At 34.1% G+C, this 20,601-nt stretch overlaps 1 protein-coding gene across 1 annotated transcript in view; it reads left to right on the top strand.

Annotated features, from left to right (window-relative positions):
* Positions 1-259: 259 nt before the first annotated feature.
* Positions 260-20,601, top strand: part of LOC148944163 (uncharacterized) — a 40,758-nt gene continuing 20,416 nt past the window's right edge. Inside the window, exons 1-4 of the mRNA XM_089099728.1 lie at positions 260-390; positions 9,396-10,127; positions 12,579-12,734; positions 17,412-17,952. Of these exons, the coding sequence (XP_088955854.1) occupies positions 260-390; positions 9,396-10,127; positions 12,579-12,734; positions 17,412-17,952 (1,560 nt within the window). The remainder of the gene's footprint in view (positions 391-9,395; positions 10,128-12,578; positions 12,735-17,411; positions 17,953-20,601) is intronic.

Here is a 20,601-nt window from a genome sequence, read left to right as displayed (position 1 = left end):
CCAACACGGAGTTTGAGATAAGTTTTGCAGATTATCGTTTTGAATTTCGTTGCCAACACGGTGAATGACTTCTCAGAACCCGTGTTCAACCATGCCATTCTAGCGCATTACAATTTTGAAGAACCCTTTTCCAACACGCTTGGCACCCGTAAGATGAAAACGCTTTAAGGTTTTGCTGGGTTGAACACGGGGAACCTGAAAAACGACTTTTGCCGATTCCGTTCAAAACACGCTTCGGTGACTGATAGTACAACTCTAGATGCCGTGTTTAAAGCGCCATATTTATATTAACAAAATCGTGGATCCAATGAAGTTTCAAAGAATAGGCAATGTGGTTTTTTCAGCTGAAGAATTCTCTGTAACTGCTTTATTAACTCGCTGTTTCTTGAGGTATTACTATGAGAGCGAAATTTTTCCTTGTATATAAGCACTAATTATAGTTATAAATTTATTTCAAAGCTGCAGTCTAGGCATCATAACTGCCATGTAGGGTAGCTTAGGGGATGAATTAGTCAGCTATCAATAGGGCTCTGAATACATTGTAAATTTTCTGTTAAATTTCTAGTGCGCCATATAACTTAGAAAAGATGGAAGTGAATATGTAATTTGATGCCTTTTTTGTGCTCTTTCATAGGCTAATTCAATAGGCATAATTGCTTCTGGTGCTAGTTGCATCTTGAACCCTTATAAATACTCCAAAGGTATTTCATTTTTGTAACCACACAAAGAAGTTATCAACACTAGCTAAGTTAGGCCTATTGAAAAGGGGTTAAAAACATACCACTAGGCCTAGGCTAGTTTTGAAATGAGTTGTTCAATAATAATAGGGAGTATACCCAATGGATATTAGGCTATCTAAAAAATTCTAGGTAAAATTCTACTTTAGCTACTTTTGGCTATCTTGGGAAGGGGATAGGTTAGGAAAATGAGACTTTCAGGGATGGGTCTACAGGCTAAAGTATGTCCCGGGAAGGTATTTTGAAGTACCTACCTCTACTCCTTCTCCCTCTAGAGGGTCATGAAATTTGCCTACACGACAGGTCTATACCCATTGGAATTTTGACAAAACAACATTTTACCTTAATTTTCAGTTATCAGTTTCTTTTTCTCTGGTTTTAGCTGTGAAAATGCAATTTCAATTATTTGAGCAGAATTTTAAGCCATAGCCTATAAATAGTTTATTTCCAAAATTTAGGAAATGTATTTGAATATCTTTAAAACCTTATAAATTGAGATTGAACAAAGTTTTGCAGCTAAAAACCATTTTGTTGTACTTCATTTCCGCAGAAGATTTGTTTTATAAGGTTTAATTTATATGAATCATATGTTGTAACAGTTCATCAAAGGTTAGGACTCTCTAGAGAGAGAAAGAGTAGAGGTGGATACTTCAAAGTACCGTCCCAGAACATACTTAAACCGGTAGGCCCATCCCTAAAAGTTTCATCTTCTTAACCTAACCCCGTTCCAAGATATTCAGAAGTAGCTCAAGTAGAATATTACCAACTTCTATTCTATAGAATGTAAAAATAATATCCAACCATACTTAGTTATTGCCAAAATTATCCAAGTAGTTAGCTATCTGAAAAATCCTTTTAAGCAAATAAGAAATTATCCAACTAGGAAAATAATTAAAATTCAAAAGAAAAATAGTTTTATCTTGCTAGCCAAATACAATAAAGCATAAGAGCCAACTTAGTATCTCTAAGTAGGTGGATCATTCTTTAACTTAATGTTTGTGATATAGGGCCTATAACTAGACAGATAAGTCAGTTCTTCATACAAATTAGTGATAATATCCAACTAGTCAGACAATTTTTTCTCTTAGACATAGCATAAACATCTAACTTGGTGGATAATACTTTATCCTAGCCCTTCTGATATTAATCAAACTAGGTAGGCTAGTTAAGTAACTTCCTGCCTAGTTAAATAGGCCTATATATCAAAAGATTTAAGACTCAGCATTATCCACCTAGTTAGATATTCTTGCTGTCCCTAAAATAAACAATTTATCTGGCAAGTTGGATATTATCCCATAATTGAAGAGAATTGTTGAATTTATTTATCTTCCTTGTTGAATATAAATCATTAATCTTAAGAATTAGTATTATACACCTCGGTAGATTTTCTTGCTGAGTCTAAGAGAGATTAATTGTCTGGCTAGTGAGATATTAACCCCAAACAGCTTAGAGAATCTTCTTATCTGCCTAGTTGGATATATATCAAAAACTCTAAGCAACATTATTATCCAACTAGGTAGATATTCTCTCAGCCTAAGAGAAACAATTTATCTGGCTAGTTGGATATTATCCCAAAACTGCATAGCCTAATCAAATTTACTTATCCTCCTAGTTGGATATATATCAGGAGTGTTAAGACTTGGTATTATCCACCTAGTTAGATGTTCATGCTGTGCCTAAGATAAATGAATTATCTGGCTAGTTGGATATTAGCCCCAAACTGCTTAGAGAATCTTCATATCTGCCTAGTTGGATATATATCAGAAACACTAAGCAACATTATTATCCAACTAGGTAGATATTCTCTCAGCCTAAGAGAAACAATTTATCTGGCTAGTTGGATATTAACCCCAAACAGCTTAGAGAATCTTCTTATCTTCCTAGTTGCATATATATCAGAAACACTAAGCTACATTATTATCCACCTAGTTAGATACTCTTGCTGTGCCTAAGAGAAACAATTTATCTGGCTAGTTGGATATTATCCCAAAACTGTATAATGAAATTTAGTTATGCTCCTAGTTGGATATATTAGGAGTGTTAAGACTTGGCATTATCCACCTAGTTAGATGTTCTTGCTATGACTATGAGAAATGAATTATTTGGCTATTTGGATATTAACCCCAAACTGCTTAGAGAATCTTCTTATCTGCCCAGTTGGATATATATCAGAAACACTATGCAACATTATTATCGAACTAAGTAGATATTCTCTCTGCCTAATAGAAACAATTTATCTGGGTAGTTGGATATTAACCTCAAACTGCATAGCCTAACGGAATTTACTTATCCTCCTAGTTGGATATATATCAGGACTGTTAAGACTTGGTATTATCCACCTAGTTAGATGTTCATGCTGTTCCTAAGAGAAATAAATTATCTGGCTAGTTGGATATTAACCCCAAACTGCTTAGAGAATCTTCTTATCTGCATGGTTGGATATATATCAGAAACTCTAAGCAACATTATTATCCAACTAGGTAGATATTCTCTCAGCCTAAGAGAAACAATTTATCTGGCTAATTGGATATTAACCCCAAACAGCTTAGAGAATCTTCTTATCTGCCTAGTTGGATATATATCAGAAATACTAAGCTACATTATTATCCACCTAGTTAGATATTCTTGCTGTGCCTAAGAGAAACAATTTATCTTGCTAGTTGGATATTATCCCAAAACTGTATAATGGAATTTACTTATCCTCCTAGTTGGATATATTAGGAGTATTAAGACTTGGTATTATCCACCTAGTTAGATGTTCATGCTATGACTAAGAGAAATGAATTATTTGGCTAGTTGGATATTAACCCCAAACTGCTTAGAGAATCTTCTTATCTGCCTAGTTGGATATATATCAGAAACACTAAGCAACATTGTTATCAAACTAGGTAGATATTCTCTCTGCCTAAGAGAAACAATTTATCTGGCTAGCTGTATATTAACCCTAAACTGCTTAGAGTCTTCTTATCTGCCTAGTTGGATATACATAAGAAACACTAAGAAACATTATTATCCAACTAGGTAGATATTCTCTGTACCTAAGAGAAACAATTTATCTGGCTAGTTTGATATTATCTGAAAACTGTGTAGTGGACTTTACTCATCCTCCCAGTTGGATATATATCAGAAGTGTTAAGACTTGGTATTATCCACCTAGTTATATGTTCATGCTGTGCCTAAGAGAAATGAATTATCTGGCTAGTTGGATATTAACCCTAAACTGCTTAGAGAATCTTCTTATCTGCCCAGTTGGATATATATATCAGAAACACTAAGCTACATTATTATCCAACTAGGTAGATATTCTTGCTGTGCCTAAGAGAAACAATTTGTCTGGCTCGTTGGATACTAACCCAAAACTGCTGAGAGAATCTTTTTTTCCGGCTATTTGGATATATATCAAAAACACAAAGCTCTTTTATTATCCAACTAGGTAGATATTCTGTATATTGCACAGACTGTCAGATATTCTGCTAGGTAGGTAAAGGTGTAAGAGTCTTAAAAATGTTATTATCTGTCTAGGATGATATTTTATCTTGATACTAAGTGTAGTTGGATATTATTTTTACATTCTATAGAACATAATTTTTTTAAGAATATCCATTGGGCACCTTCCCATATTATTCCAAAAATAGGCTGCTTATTTATAGGCTAACAATTCAAACCTTATTTATTAGGCAACTCAAATATAAACATTTAAAGCATTGGTAAAACATTGTATATATTAAATACATAACCTAACCTAGGTACCTCCCCCCCCCCCCGAAAATCCAAAAAAAACACAGTTTAATATTGTATATGCAATGAAAACCTTGCTATCATTGCCTGCTCTACAACAGTTAAGACATCACAAAACAGGTTTTATCATTGCCAGTCTGTATAATCCTTAAGCTGAGAGGCCCGGATGATGGGATAGAACCCAAAATTCATACCTCTAGTTTCTTTTGCAAAGTGGATGAACTATGTACACAAGTTAATAATTAGGCTCAGGCTTTGTTTAGGAGGTATTTCCACTACAAAGAGGGCCATTATTTGATTTTCAGTTGTGTTTGGTAAAATTTTAGATATTTCCAAAATAGGTTAATATACCACTTGATACCATTTTTTATGCTCTTTTGAAATATAATAGTCATTTTACTTGGAAATTTGATTTTAAGTCCTTTATTTATTCTTAAAGATGATAACTTCTCCTATATTTGGCTTATTTTGGCTCCTATTAAGGTACTTAATTGATGAAAAAATTGTTGGTAAATATTTCATTGTTCATATTACTGCTCTAAAAATAAATTGAACATTTGGTACCACTAGATGCCATTTTTTATGATCTTTCTGAATATAATAATCCCCTTTCTTGCAAATTCAATTTTAAGCCCCTTTAGGACCCTTGAAAATAATAATTTCATTCTATATTTTTTGGATATAAAAATGGGCTATAACATTTGTTCCAAAATTACTATTTCATTATAAATCCATTTTGTAAAATGTGAATAATTCACAAACATTTGTTTGTCAAGATTAAGTTGGCTAAAAAAAAATTCAAAACAAATCTGTCATGTTTTCTTCTTGTTCTGTTAGGCCAATTAAAAACTGTAGTTTTACCTATTTGTTGAAAAATATCTAAGCCAACAGAAGAAACATGGTGGACAGAAAAATGGAGAAACTGTTCTGAATATTTTATCCAACTTAATTGTGATAAATCAATGCTTGTGGATTATATAACTTTAAAAAAATGGATTTATAATCCAATGGTAAGTTTGAAATCCATGATTTATGCCCTTTTATACCCAAAAACTAGAAATTTTTTGGTCATTTTCAAGGGTTCAAAAAGGGCTTGAATTCGAATTTGTGAGAGAAGCAATTATTATATTTAGATAGAGCATAAAAAAGACATTGAGTGGTATATTTGCTTTGTCCATAAGTCAATAATATAAACAAAAAATATTTACCAAACTCTTAATTTCAATTTTTCTTTTGTTGCTAAAACATCATTATTGTTCAAAGTATAGGAAATTCCCAGCACTAATCTTGTGATTTTGTGAGTCATGGGGAATTTTGTTGTTATTAGTTAGTAATACTCCCAGCATGGATCTGTCAGTTTTGTCTATTGCTTGCAAGTTATAGGGTTATAATTTTTAGTAGTCATTTAGGTTATGAATGTGATATTTCAGGTTAACCATACAATTTCATTCAGTGATAAGTGTGATAGCAAATTTTGTTGTCTATCAATGACTGTTATTTGAAGTACCTACTACATATTCAAGTTTTATATTATATCAAAGATGCCTAAGCAACTTCAATTGTTAGTTTTTTTATTTTTTTATTTATTATTTTTTTTTTATTATTATTAGAACAGAACCAGCAACATCAGTAGTTCAGACAAACTCCCACTAAAAGCAAGACAACTGGATAGTGATCGTGCTGAAGTTGACTTTACAATCTCTTCTCAAAATAATGGGGCTTGTATATGTTCATGTGAATCTGGTAGGCCAGTGCCTGTTGTAAATCTAGCAACAAGTCAGTCAGTATCTGATGGACCTTCACAGCCTTATGATGTTGTCTTTAAAAAGACATTGGCAATTTTTCTAGATCATTTAGTAGAATTTGATACCACAAATTTATTGCATTGAGTACTCCAAAGAACATGATTTAATGTTTTGCTTTCCATGCAGTTATTTTTCTAGTCCATTTGGAAACAGCAAAACACATTTATCTGCACAGGCTTATTCAAATTCCATTCAAAAAATATCAGTAAGAAAGGGAAAAAGCACAAACTATCTGAGGCTCATAAGGATTCAATTACAATGTATAGTAGTTATTAGCATCAGAAGCTCAAGGAACAGATGCAGCAAAGTTAGGCTAACAAGTTGCTGAAAATACTGACAGTAAGCATTCTTAGTAGAGTAGCACTTTTTTGCACATCAGGAAATTAGTTTCAAAGGGCATAGAGAAACTAAAAATGACAAATTTGAAAGCAAAATAAAGGGAATTTAATAGAACTTGTGAAGTTACTGAAATGTGTTTCTAGCAGTATTAAGTTAGTTTTTGATTATCTTCCATAAAAGACTACTATACTCATATGTTTAAAGATTCTCAAAATGAGGTTTTGCAAATTTCTGCAGGAATAGTTCAGAAAAAGTGTTGACAAGGTCAATAATAGGGTTTTTGCTTTAATTGCAGTCCTCCCACTGGGTTCATAATTATGAAAAAGGTTCATATTTTTAACCTAGGTTCATAAATGGGTCATAATTTAGAAAAAAGGTTCATAAAGTTCATATTTTTCTTGCCATTAGCTGGAATCCAACACCCCATGGTACTTACTGGGTCCAATCCAACACCTTACTGGGTACCAACACCCCATGGTAACCTTGCCCACCTCCCCAGATTATGAGGCCTAAAACCACTATTGACTAGCTGGTTGATAGTACAAGATCATATATACACTTTTATAAATTTCAAGGAACTGAATTCATGGAGCTGAATGTATGGTAGATAGAAAACAAATTAAACATCAGTTTAAACTTGATGCTTAGAGAGATGTGTTGGTAGAATTTTAGTCCTGTTAGGTGAAATTTACTAGGTAAAAAAATGGGTCCAACATTTTTGTTCATCCTTTTTGCTGCTAAAATAATTATGACAAAAGTGCAGGACAGCACTTTGGTTATTTTTCCACTGTGGTACAACAGTTTTTCTCCAAAGTTTTCTTGAGAATAGCCAAGGTTTATTTTAGGGCTCAAGTACAGAGTTTCTACCTTTTTGCACCACTTTGATCATTTAAAGGGAACTTTTATTCAAAATAATTATAAACTAACTTCAGAAATTTTGATTACATAGTAAAAATAACAAATACAGGCAACTGATTAGGCCTTTACTGATGATTTAGATGTGCCTCTCTGGCTTGCTTAGAAGCTGAATCAAAAGAAAAGAACAAGAGTTTTGTGTTACAAGATCAAGGCTATACTTTTTTATTCAAACTCAGGAAGTGTCAGCTTTGCATTTTGGTATTGAACAACATGGGACAAAAGGTGCACCAGAAATATGTCAAAATGCTTAAGTACTTCACTGCTAGTATCTTACTTACTTAAGTCCCATCCGTCCTCATGGGACGTCTTGGGGCCTCTCCTTTCAAAGAAATCTGATGAACTAGGGCTCAATATGCTGTTCTGTCAAGTGCGGTTTGGGATAGTTGGGCAATGCATTGTCGGTCAAAGTTTTCGATCCACCTTTTGCGTGGTTCATCAAAATTTGGTGCTTGTATCACCAAAATTAAAAAAAAGGATTTTGCTTGATAAGTCATAGGTTCTGATCATGGTTGCAGCAGTAGCTGCAACCTAGCACTTAAATATGGCATCAGAGGAAAACAAAAAGTACACGCTTGGAATCTCCATGGCTGAAAATCCTGTACAGGAAACTTATATTCCCTGGCTTGAACAACAAGGAAAAATATTTTTTTTTACATGGGTAGTAGTGATGTGTCCTCTTTTTTTTACATTTTTTCTTTCTCTACTGCTAGCTGGGCACTAAAACATCACAGAGAGCTGTTTAAAGGCTTATTTGAAAGGAAATTTCTATATCTAATGCTTTTTGTAATTAGTTAAACCTAATATTTAAACAAAATACAATTTTTTCAAAAACTGCATCTTCATGTACAAAATCATGTTATGTTGGGTATGATGTTGTATTTGATAGAATCTGCTGCCTGATTTCCTTCAGTTTGTTCTTTACTATATCAAGCTTAGAAGAAGTTGAGGCTTTTTCATGTGTGTGATATATGACATAAATTGTTGGATAAAGTTTTATTATAGCCTAGGCAAATGTCACTACAATTCTGTTGATATAGAAAGTCCTAATAATTTCAGTAGGAAGTCCAGAAGGCTAACTGAGTGACAACACTACTCATGTAGTCCTATATTCCTTTCAGGATTTCCATGAACTTTCAGAAGTTTGGATGGTGGCAGCTAATAGAGCCTCGAATCCAAGAGTGCCAGCTCTCCACAGAATTATTAGTTACTATTCTGTAGAATTATTAGTCCTACATCTATAATGCTGTTAGATGCAGGTAAAATGGAACCTAAAAACTTGTTCTAAAAGTAACTTATTTTGGAATACCATATCCTGTTCCCTAACAAAAAATATGGAACTCATAGTAACTATTATCAAAGGCAGAGGTACCAAGGGAATGCAGACTCCCTTTGTAGTGCTTTTCTTTTATTATTTTCCAATCTATGATCCAATCTTATCAAGAGCCTTTTTGAAGTCCCTTGCTATATGTCAATAAAGAATTAGGCTACTTTAAGGATTAAATTTTGTAACATAGGTGTAGATAGGTCCAACCCTTAGGGTTGAATCCTTAAAAACCCTTAATTCATTGCTAAACAAGATTGAAAAAACAAAGTGCCACCTGTGAGGTACCAAACTCTATTTTTCCTGCATTTTAGCAGTTGTTGTCAAATTACATCAATCTGTTTTTATTTATATGTTTCACTTATTTATTACCATTTGCTATAGTTTTACTTTTGGTTTTATCTGATATTTCTAACTTTTGTAATCCTACTGCCTTTAAATTATTTTCATTTCTGACTTTCTTCTGATCAATCTGAGAGGAAAGTTGAACCTTCCCCTATGTACAAGTATGTATTTTGACATCTTTAGTTTTTTCAGGAGCAAATCCCCAAACAACAAGCCGAAAATTACTGATTACTCTGAAAAAAATATAGAACTTGAGGAAGCTATTGACCTTGAAACTTCGTGGCTGGAATTTTGGAATAATAATGGTGAAAAGCTAATCTTGGATTCTTGGACTTCTCTGTATAAAGATTATGTTATTAGTGATAACACTTCAAGCCAGGATACTTCGTGTACTTTAGACACAGTACCAGCTATTGAAAACAGTTCAACTGATTGGGGATCTCTCTGGGAGACACATTGTAATGAAATATACTATAAGTATTGTGATCTATTTTATAGTGGGCAGATATCCAATATTGATGGTGTGACAGGTTTAAGCAATAATTATGACAACTGTGAAGTGTCCTCAGCTAAAACAGTTGAAACCAGTGATGATTTGCCTATTGCAGACTCTGTAGATTGTCAAGTAATTAATTTAATTGATAACTTACAGATCAAAGATGAGTGTCTCAGTTTGCTGACTGTTGAACTTGAATCAAAAAGAGAATCAGACACCCTAAAGGAGATTCCGAGTGGAAGCGAAATTGCTGAAAACGCGTTTATTGAAGAGGCGGATGTTGAAGCAAGTAGTGAGTTTGCAGTTAGCGGTATAGGAGAAACGCCTGTGAGTACAAAGGACATAAAAGAAAGTTTTTCTGATACCATTGACACAAAAGAGTCAAGTGAGATGAAACGTAAAAGATTTACAAAGAAAAAGAAGCCTAGGTGAGTTAGTTTTTTTGTCATTCACTAATGTTCCCTTTTGAGCTCAACTAAAAAAGATCAAAAATGAGAAAGTCAAAATGTTGGACTCCTTAAAGGCCTGCTGGAGACATTTTAGGTGTCAATATAATGGAAGGGTATTGATAGTGTAAGATATTTTTGAACAGGTTTTTGCTAATTTAAGGTTGTGTATTAAAGCTTGTATTTTATATTTTGTTATTTGAAAATGTTTATAGTTTGAAATTGAGTTTGCGTTTTTGCTACTTTGATACTAGGCCTAAATCAGTGATTGTGGTCACTTTTAAATTGAAAAATTTGGTCTAAAAACCAAATATTTTTTTTTTTGATTTGCCAAAAATTTAGATATAGAATAGAGTAAGATTGTGATAAAGTAAATGCTTTGTGTGCCTGAAAGTACAATGGAGTAGATATTCTTTTTTAAGGTCAAAAACACATTTAAAAATATTTATTTGTAATATTCAAAATAAATACAACAATAGTTTGCTTTACCCTAAAAAACATCAATAGGCTTAACCCCCCTCCCACAAATGCTTCCTTGAAGGTTCTTCTGCTTTGAGATTTCAGGAAATTTTAATGACCAGAATTGCTGCACAAGGGAGTGGCAATTGAGTAGATATTGGCTTTCTAAAAATTTGGTTACATGATGCCTATTTTCTTAGAATCATTTCTATCAAGTATATTCAAGACAACATATTCAAGGAAGACCATCTTTTAAAACTAACAGCAGAACCATCAAAAAGAGTATATTTATTCCCTAAATTTTTCAATTTATGAGAGGTGTTCTTTGTATTCATTTGAAGGCAGGAGACAATCTACTCTGTAATCTCTCTTTGTCTAAAGATTTTTTTTTTAGACTAATCATCAAATTAAATTAGGCCTGATCATAAGTGGCAACCAGCTGCCTATTTTTCTTGACCATAGGGGGATTTCCAAGATAAACTTTGCATATCTGAAATACATAGGCCACATACTGTTTTTGTCTGTGTTTGCGCTAGATGCGCCTAAAAGGGGAAAGAGCAAAAAAATGCCAAAGTGCCAATGGATTGCTGACTCTGGGTGGTATACACCAGCTTATTATGCTTTGGAACAAATAATAAGCTTTTTGCAACTTTTCACCAACATGTGAAACCAGGAGGGAGTGTCTTAATTTGGCACTAGTGCCAATTGGAAAGCCAAGATACTAGTCTATCTTGAGACAGGGATAAAGTTGGCTTAGTATTTGCATTCTTCCTGTTGTTCCTTGAGACCAGTCACCAGTAAAAATGTCACTCTGAAATATATTGAGTGCAATTAAGCACAGTCAAATTTTTCTCAGTTCATGAAAATGTTTAGCAAAAGTTCAGAATATGCTCACCATAATTAAATCAAGAAGGGTCCTTACCTCTAAATTTGTCCTGTAATATTAAAAGGCTTTATTATAGAGAGCTGGTGACAGTGTACTTCGCTGGTGTATACCAAGGGTCATAAAATTTTTGTAGAGGATAAACATAAAAATATCTTTGTAGAGAGTAATAAAATTTTTGTAGAGGATAAACATAAAAATATCTTTGTAGAGAGTAATAAAATTTTTGTAGAGGATAAACATAAAAATATCTTTGTAGAGAGTAATAAAATTTTTGTAGAGGATAAACATAAAAATATCTTTGTAGAGAGTAATAAAATTTTTGTAGAGGATAAACATAAAAATATCTTTGTAGAGAGTAATAAAATTTTTGTAGAGGATAAGCATTTCAAAAACACTAAGAAGTGTTTTTTTATATTCCAATTTAGACAAGGTGCAACATGCATACCTTTCTGCTAAAAAGTGGGTTTTGGGGTGGGTTGAAAAAGAAGTTGTTGGAAAGTCAACTGTCCCAATTATGTTCTCCAATATTTTAGGTAGAAAATCCTTGGGTGATTCTGGTCCAAACCAGGAGTAACCTTGCTATTTTTTTGATAAGAAGTTGGGAGTAGGAAGAAAATCGAGAGGGGGGTGGGTGTTCTATGAATGTGACCAATCTTTGCCTCCATTAGTACAAATCCTCGCATGCTTCTGTTTTGAACAAAGTGCAATACGTGTACTTTTCTACAAGCAACCATTTCTAGTAGATGTCTCTGCAACAAAAATTTGGGACCACTCCCCAAAAGAAATCAGGTTGCATCCTAGCCTCAAGAAGCCACACTTTGGAAATCGTTGCTCAATCTCCACTTTTTTTTTAATCTGACAGGTTAGTCTAGTAGATACCCCAATTATAAGAATTTATTTCTTGTGGTCTTAGTACCCATAGAGGTTTAATTAGCTCTGGATCTAAGAAAATCGTTAATTGGGCATTAGTTCTTCTTTCCCATCAATTTATAATTATGTCTGACTATATTTCTTTCAAGTTTCTATATTTTTTTTATACATGGTAATGTTCATAGCATGTTTCGTGATTTCAAATGATGATTTTATAGAACAAGCCTTGCCATTGGAAACATATTTAAACGTTGCCAAGAAGAAAGAATATGGATAAGTCCTAGTCAATCAACTTCTTTAGAGGAGGATGATAAAGGCTCTGCCTCTTTCAATCATATAAATCAAAATGTGGATGGGCTTCACGGAAAAACAAGGTAAGAATCCCAGTTACCTTTAAACCTGAAGCGGCATATATATAACTGATCCTTAGGAACATTTTGATAATCACTATTTTTGTTGGAGGGGGTGGGGTGGGGACTGAGGGAACTGATGCTCTTGTTCCTTTTGATTGTCACTGCACAATCCTTTGCACAGATATATTTTTGGATTTGAACATTTTACTTCATTGGAAAACGGAAAAAAAATTCCCTTCAGAGTGTCCTTTTACTCTTTTTTATTTATCCATCTGACTCTGCCACCCCAAGACGTGTATGCAACAACGTATTACCAAATGTCCTTGCTCAAGCAAAAAAAAAGAAATGAAATTTTGGCCAAGAGCAAGTCCGCCCTCAATTTAGACTGGGTAATGGTGAATAAAGTCTTCCTACCCCTCCCCCCTCGACATGGTACTTTGTATTATCTTTCTTTTTTATTTTACCCTTATGTTTTGTTTTGGTATAGGTGTGACTGGGGTTAGCTATCGGACAGCGCAAGTACACAAAGGGTAACATCGTTGAAGATCTGGATAATGCAGCGAGCTTTGGCGTCTATCAAATCTTCTTCAGATGCAGTATGGTAGTTCTACACTGTGTTGTTGTTTAGAAAAAAAACAACCAAATTTCTAGTCTTTCAGAATTTTTTTTTCTCCATGTCTCAGTTCTGTAGTATGTTACAGAAAATCCCTAATTGGCCTATGCTATTATATATGCCATAATTGGCACAATTATGCTATGTGAAAAGTTACTTTTAAGCCGTTTTCATGCTTCGTTCTTGTTGACAGGTTTTGTGGTTTCAGACAATTAGCCAAATTCTCTCAAAACTGATAATTCTTCAGATAGAAAGAAACTAAAAAGGGCTGGCAGATATCAAGGTATACATACAGTTATAGCAGGTAATAGGAAAGCTGGAACATGGAAGATTAGTAGCCCAAAACAGCCACACTACAATGTAGCAGCACTTCTCTGTGTCTTTTGGGGATTAGATTAGGGCAACACTAATATCACAGCTTTAGAATACATATGACTGCCAGGCTGCCAATCATGATTGTTCTCCCAGAACATAAAGTGGTGCTTTTTACAGTTATAGTGGTCAATGAGTACCAGTCATGTAATTGGTTATGCATTATTTACATACTACTAATAACAACCATCAACAGACATCCATCCATCAATTGATTGTACAACTCTATCCATAAATTAAAATCATTAAGCTATATGCAGTATACTTCAGACTTTGAATACTATGCTCCAATAGGAGCACTACAGTAAACATGACATTGTACTTCTGATAGAGTGGTACATTTAAAATTATGAAGTATGATATGTATGACTTGTAAATAATTTGCCATTAAATGGCAAATAATGGCCATTTCTTTGAGTTCTACTACTGTCAGCTTTGAAACTTTTTGCATGCCTGCTGCTGGTGCATCAGCTACAGGTTGAACCGAAATAATCAAAAACGATTCACCTTCGTGTTATAATTTTAGCTAATTTTTTTTTGTAATTATTTGGTGTCTGTATTTCTTCCCCCTGTAAATTTTCACTCCGCGTAACTGACTTCACTGTATATCTGAAGCAAAATATAAGCTTCCTATCTTATTTTCCTATATTAGACATCAAAGTGCTCCAGTTCGTCTAAAAATTAACCATGTGACCGGGTCTTAGTCCGTACAAAAGCCAAAAATGAATTTTTTTTCGTATTACTTCTTGAACTGCTTAAGCTTAGGACTTTCTATGATTGTTTCAAAAATTTCCTTGATAGCTGTATCTTTGGCACTATGTAGTTACTTTAGGTGTTAACGCGGTCAAACGGGGCACTGCCATAGATTTTAGTCAAAATAGCCCAAGTCTCACCTACATTTTCTTTTTTTTTTTATAAGAGAGATACATGTCTGACCGTATGTCCCAGGCCTTTGAGATGGGACTGGAATAATTTTTTCCCTGTAATGTTACTTAAGTTATTCTAAAACTTCTCTGGGCTCTATGAACATGGTGAGCATTTAATATCCGACTAGATCTTCAGACTTAATATTAAGGCAGGTACGTGCAATTTCCTTTTTAGTTTATTTTTCTCATGCTTACATGTGGCTTGACAATATTTAACTAATGAGACAACACTAGATCTGTAAATAGAACACTTAGGTGTCATAGTTTCATTCTTTCAATAGTGGCTACCTATAGGTAATGGTAAAGGTAAGATCAGGAACGGACAGAAAAAGGGAATACAGTAAAGTCAAGATGATAGAGTACGGGTATGATGGATGTTAGAAGAAGTCTGTAGACACTGGGTAGGGTAGACAATCGCTCGATAGATGGTAGAGTCCAGAAGAAGTAAAAATAAGGCAGGCTACAGCAACCTGATCGAAGGGCATATTTCGAAAAAAAAAAAAAAAAATCAAACTCCACAAAAAAGCGGTGTTTAAAGTAATTTCCATATGCCATCTTTTCATGAGCAGCAAACCTTAAGCCTTCGTGTCCCCTCAATAGAGTCTTTTATAACTAACTTATAAATGGTGGTGTATTGACTGAATTAGCCAATCATGCACATGCTACCCATAAAAAAACTAACTCCGGGTTTTTAACGTAATTTACTATTATTTGGGGTTGTAGTAATGCAGGTTTGTAAGGTTGTACTGACTGGCAAGTCATGTTAACAGACCTTCCGTACCAAATTTGCATAACCAAAAAAGAAAAATGGTTAAACTCTAACCTGTATTTAAAATTTCATCAAAGCCTGAAGTTTTGAATTTCAAAGAATTTTAAAATTGATTTGGGATCTGTGTTAAGAATTTATTTTAATTTATATTATAGTATAATTCATCAGTTATAAAGAGCATACGCAGAACCTTATGAGGGGGCAGCACTGATCCACTAAAACTACATGTGAATGCCGCATCTTCTGTGCAAAGTATTAAAGATTCAAGGGAAAATGTAGAACTCTGTATTTGATGGAGTAACTATCCAGTGAGTAAAATAAGATAAGGTATATTCATAATTAAATAATTATACGAAGAATAGATGGTGATAACCCCCCAAGGGGTCCTATTCCTGTAAAAGAGATTGAGGTCAAGAGGTCAGTCGAGGACTGAGGTCGAAATTTAGGCTTATTTCAAGTCAGATTTTCATCTTTTTTTATTGAATTAGTTGTCTAAAATCCAAAACAGGTCATTAATAGATTTACAAAATAAAACGATTAGGTTATCGTTTATTTTTTGCCAAGGGAGCTCTATCTCTGTGAGTCTCTGTGAGAGTCTCTGTCTGTGAGAAAAGCTCTGTCTCTGTGAGTCCACTGTTCTTTCTCTTCCTATATGTGAAGCCTCTAGTCTTAAATAGTTGTGTTTTGGAATTTTGAGTGCGGCGGTTTGAAATTTGAAAAAAGAAGACGAAGATAAATATGAAGCTACAATTGTGCTTTATATAGATATAATATATAAAACGTAAGTTATAATTATAAAGCCGCATATCTATAATACGCTGCAACATACAATATAATTACATTTTCTGTTACATGTGTACCATTTAATATACATATAGAATATATCATTTTAAAATTGTTATATAAACTATATAATCATAAATGTAATGCAGCCATAATAGCGAGAAATAGTCACGTTGTCACTGTGTTTTGTGTGGCCATCATGGTTAACTACATTTGTTTTGTGCAGCATCTCTCGTGGCTTGGTTCATGCAGCATCTCTCGTGTTTTTTTTTTAGTTTTTTCTTATATTTTGAGTTGAAGTTATCAGGTATTTTGCAATAGCTTACATCAAGACATGGTCAATTGTAGAAAGAGAAAATCCAAGACAGATAGTCGAAATAATTGAGAGGCAAATGTTTAAATGGCTGCGGCACGGGTAAATGGCGGGAGTAAGTATGACTCTCTTGTTGGACAAATACTTGTTTGTTAGTTTTTGGAAAGGCACGCCTAACTAGAGTCTCAGGCAGGTTGACCAAGAATTTAAAATTAACATAGGGCCATTAGATTGCCTGGAATGAGAGGCAAACAATGCACGCACGCCTATGGTCTTAGGAAGGTTGACCAAGAATTTAGAACTGACATTGGACAATTAATTTGCTTGAAAAAACAGGCAAACAATCGTTTAATGCCATCTTCATCTTCCAAATAGTACCTATTTGTTGCCTAAGCTCAGCCTCGCATTTTGAGAAAATTTCAAATTTTTCAGAAATATGAAACTACAAATGTACACTATATAAATATAATATATAAAACGTAAGTTATAATTATAAAGCCGCATACCTATAATACGCTGCAACATACAGTATAATTACATACTCTGTTACTTGTATACCATTTAATGTACATATATAATATATCATCTCAAAATTGTTATATAAACTATAGAATCATAAATTTAATGCAGCCATAATAGCCAGAAATAGTCACGTTGTCACTATGTTTTGTGTGGCCATCATGTTTAACTACATTTGTTTTGTGCAGCATCTCTCGTGGCTTGGTTCATGCAGTAGTCCTCTGCCTAGTTTGTGTGTATGTTTTTTTTTAGGTGGATGATTATGTAAATGATATAAATGAATCCTTGCATTTTTCCTACCACAGAGCCTTACGGGGGATAGCCTACTATGCTGACGTGTTTTTTTTGTTGTGAATCAATTGATTGAAGAAATTGATTGGTTAACTCTCTTTTTCAAATTTAGTATGCATCAAATTGAAATTAGAGAAAAGGAAGGTGGAGAAAAACGTGAAGCCATTGCAAATATTGAAACTGACAGCAAAGAAGGAGAGGATGAAACTAGAATTGACGGAAGTAGAGGAATTGGAGAGCCAGAAACAGAGGAAGAAACCAGAACTAGAACTGTTGGAAATTTGGAAGAGACTGTAGATACAACTAACTATGAGAGCTATGGCAAAGGACACGACCATGATGAAACTACTGAGTATGACGAAGCTCTTAAAAACAATGGAGATTATCTACATGAAGCTTGCCAAATTGAACAAAATATTGTAGGAGAGTTTAATAAAGACAGTTGTGAAGAAAGTGACAAAGAAAAGGGGGAAATTAGTGATACTGAATCGGTCACAGAATTTTTGGAAAACGAAGGGTTTTCTTGCAGTCCACCTGAGGAAATACCAACAAAAAGGCATCTATCTTTCAGTAGAAATAAGCAATCAAAGAGGAAGAAGAAGAAGCCAAAAATTGAAAAGATAGGAGATATTGCTGATGGCATCTTGGCTAAGGTTAGTCACCCTTTCTCTTCTTTTCTTAGGGAGAAGGGGGAGTTCGGGTTAAGATTGATTAATTTAAGTTTTATCTTGACGTGATCTAAAGCGTTTTAAAGCTCGTAATGTCTGCAAGACATTTCTACTAATTTATAAGAAATATTGCTCCAAGCATAAAACACTTGCAATTAGATATGGAGTTTTCCGCATAAGGCTCATTTTTTTCATAGGGGGAAGCCATATAGCTTTTTTTTTATTTGGAGAAACCGAGCTTATACTTCTAGATGTCTTAAATATTCGCCACCATATTTAATGTATATTATAGGGAGGTATCTGGAGATTCTGTTTATTAAAAGAAAATCCTAGCTTATTAAGTAAATGTAATGTTTCATTTAAGGGTTTTCATTGTGACAGGAATTGGGAAGAGTAGAGATCGCTGATGTACGTTTTTACTTTTTAGGCTTTTTTGTGTACCCAGTGGTGCTGGCTTTAAAATACAATTGATCTTACCATATAGCTTCTTTTATGCGTAAATTTTTTTTTAAAAAACTAGTTTTAATTGAGCGAATAAATTAAATTATAAAAAGAAAATCAGATGTTCGATTTAAATATCAGTTTTGATGGTTATTAGAGATTTGAAACCGATTCTAAACATATTAACCCTTATCATTTGTTGGTAAAAATTACAAATTCCCCAGATACACAGGAATGGTTGTATCTTATATAACAAAATTAACCAAAAGCCTTCTCGGCTGGTTTATGGTATAGACATAAACTCTTAGGAATATCCAGTCTATCATTCATGTCATAGGTGCTCAGAGGTCTGGCTTGTTTGGGAGAGGGTATGATTGTGGTCCGGGGATCTTTCTTAGAGTAGGGGCTAGACCCTTATGATTAGTCATGATGACTTATATAAATATATGCACAGGAATGGTTGCATGTGACGTGTATAACAAAATTAACAGAAAGTTTCCTTTACTGTTTTTAACGAGGTATGTAAAATCTTTTCGCTAAGTAAATCTATCGTTCATATGATTTGATTTTCAAGCTTCCTAAAAAATTTTCCAAATGGTGCTATGCGCTCTTTTCCTTTTCTTCTGGGGCTTGGCCGACTTGTAATATGAAGTTTATGGCCCACGTCGCTTCTGCCATGTCTTGGAAGGCGTGCCCTAAGTTCTGAATGTAAGCATTCTACAAACAAGCCCAAATGTGTCACAAATTATCCTCGTTTCTCTCTTCCTTACGGTTTTTTTTTCGTTTTGTCGTTTAATAAGCCCGAAGCTGTTGAACTTGCTTCTACTACCGTAAAATCTATGTCTTGTAGCTTAGCATCTTTTGGACTGGCCTGGCCTAAATGGAGATAGTTGAATCTTAGTTCAAAGTCTGGCATGTATTTATTTTCATAGGAAATTAATACATGAAAAGAATTTGCATTCCAGATATACAAAATTCGCTACCCATCGAAAGCTACGAGCCTGAGAATAGTTGCCTGATTTTCTAAAAAGGAAGGAGACACTCTCAAAAAGTCTAGCTATCTTAATAAAAATCACATCACCAGATTCAGTATATCAGAGAATTCTTAGAGGTTTCAAGTTCTTACCTGCAAAAATGCGGGATTTTGAATTTTTTGCCAGAAGAAAGACCATGACTGCGTGTGTATTCGTTTTTCTTTTTTTTTCAAGGGATTATTTTATTGAACTAATGGTCCTTGAAGAACGGAAAAGGGCTCAGTCGAACAGAAATTAAAAGTTCTAGTGTCCTTCTTAAGTGACCAAAAAGATTGGAGGGCAACTAACCCCCCGTCCCACGCCCCATTTTCCCTCAATAATTTCTGATCAAAATTTTGAGACAGCCATTTGGCTTAGCATAGTTGAAAAATCCAATAAATATACCTCTGGAAATGGCATAACCCTCGACAGCCCTGGGAAAAGGGCTGTATGTTATGAAATATGTCCATTGTTTGTACATAGTATTTATTATTCGGAAATAAAGTAATTTTGTTGAAGGGAGAGGGTGTTTCACGGGTACAATTTTCCACGAGGAGGAAGTCTCCAGGGAAAATTTTTATAGGTGAAATTCTCCGTAGCTTATTTACGGAGTTCTTGTTATTTGTCCTACTTTCTCTTTAGCAGCTCAATTCTACATGTGGGCAAAATGTTCCGGGGAAATTGCACAGGGAAATTTTGAGTGGCGACGGCCACTACAACAACTACTGCTACCACTACAATCACTATAACTAGTGTTTCTGTAGCAAGTACTACCAAGGCTGAGGATATTGAAGGAAAATTTGAGGAAACATTGTGGGGAAAGTTGAACTAAATCATATCATGCCATGTGCATAAAGGTTGTTAAAAGGGCAAATCATCAATATCTTTAGAACGGCTAAACTTATCAAGCTGAAACTTCCAGGTCATCATGACGGAATGTTCAACTGGTCAAAAGGCAACATGTGTCTACTACTATTGCTATTCATACTGCTGCTACTACTGTTACTACTACTACTAATACAACACTACTACTGCTCCTACTACTACCTCTACTAGTATGATGATAGGACTGCTGAAAATTTTAAGAGAATAACGAGGGGGAATTTGAACTGAATCAAAACACACTACATGCATGCAGATTGTCGAAAGGGCGTATCTCAAGAATGGATTAGAGTATTCA

Source organism: Artemia sp. Qi Xiang Cuo, chromosome 14 (genome assembly GCF_049724085.1).
Source record: "Artemia sp. Qi Xiang Cuo chromosome 14, ASM4972408v1, whole genome shotgun sequence".
Taxonomy (NCBI): Eukaryota; Metazoa; Arthropoda; class Branchiopoda; order Anostraca; family Artemiidae; genus Artemia; species Artemia sp. Qi Xiang Cuo.
Note: the sequence above shows the minus strand (reverse complement) of the source record. Positions and strands in the feature narration are given on the sequence as shown.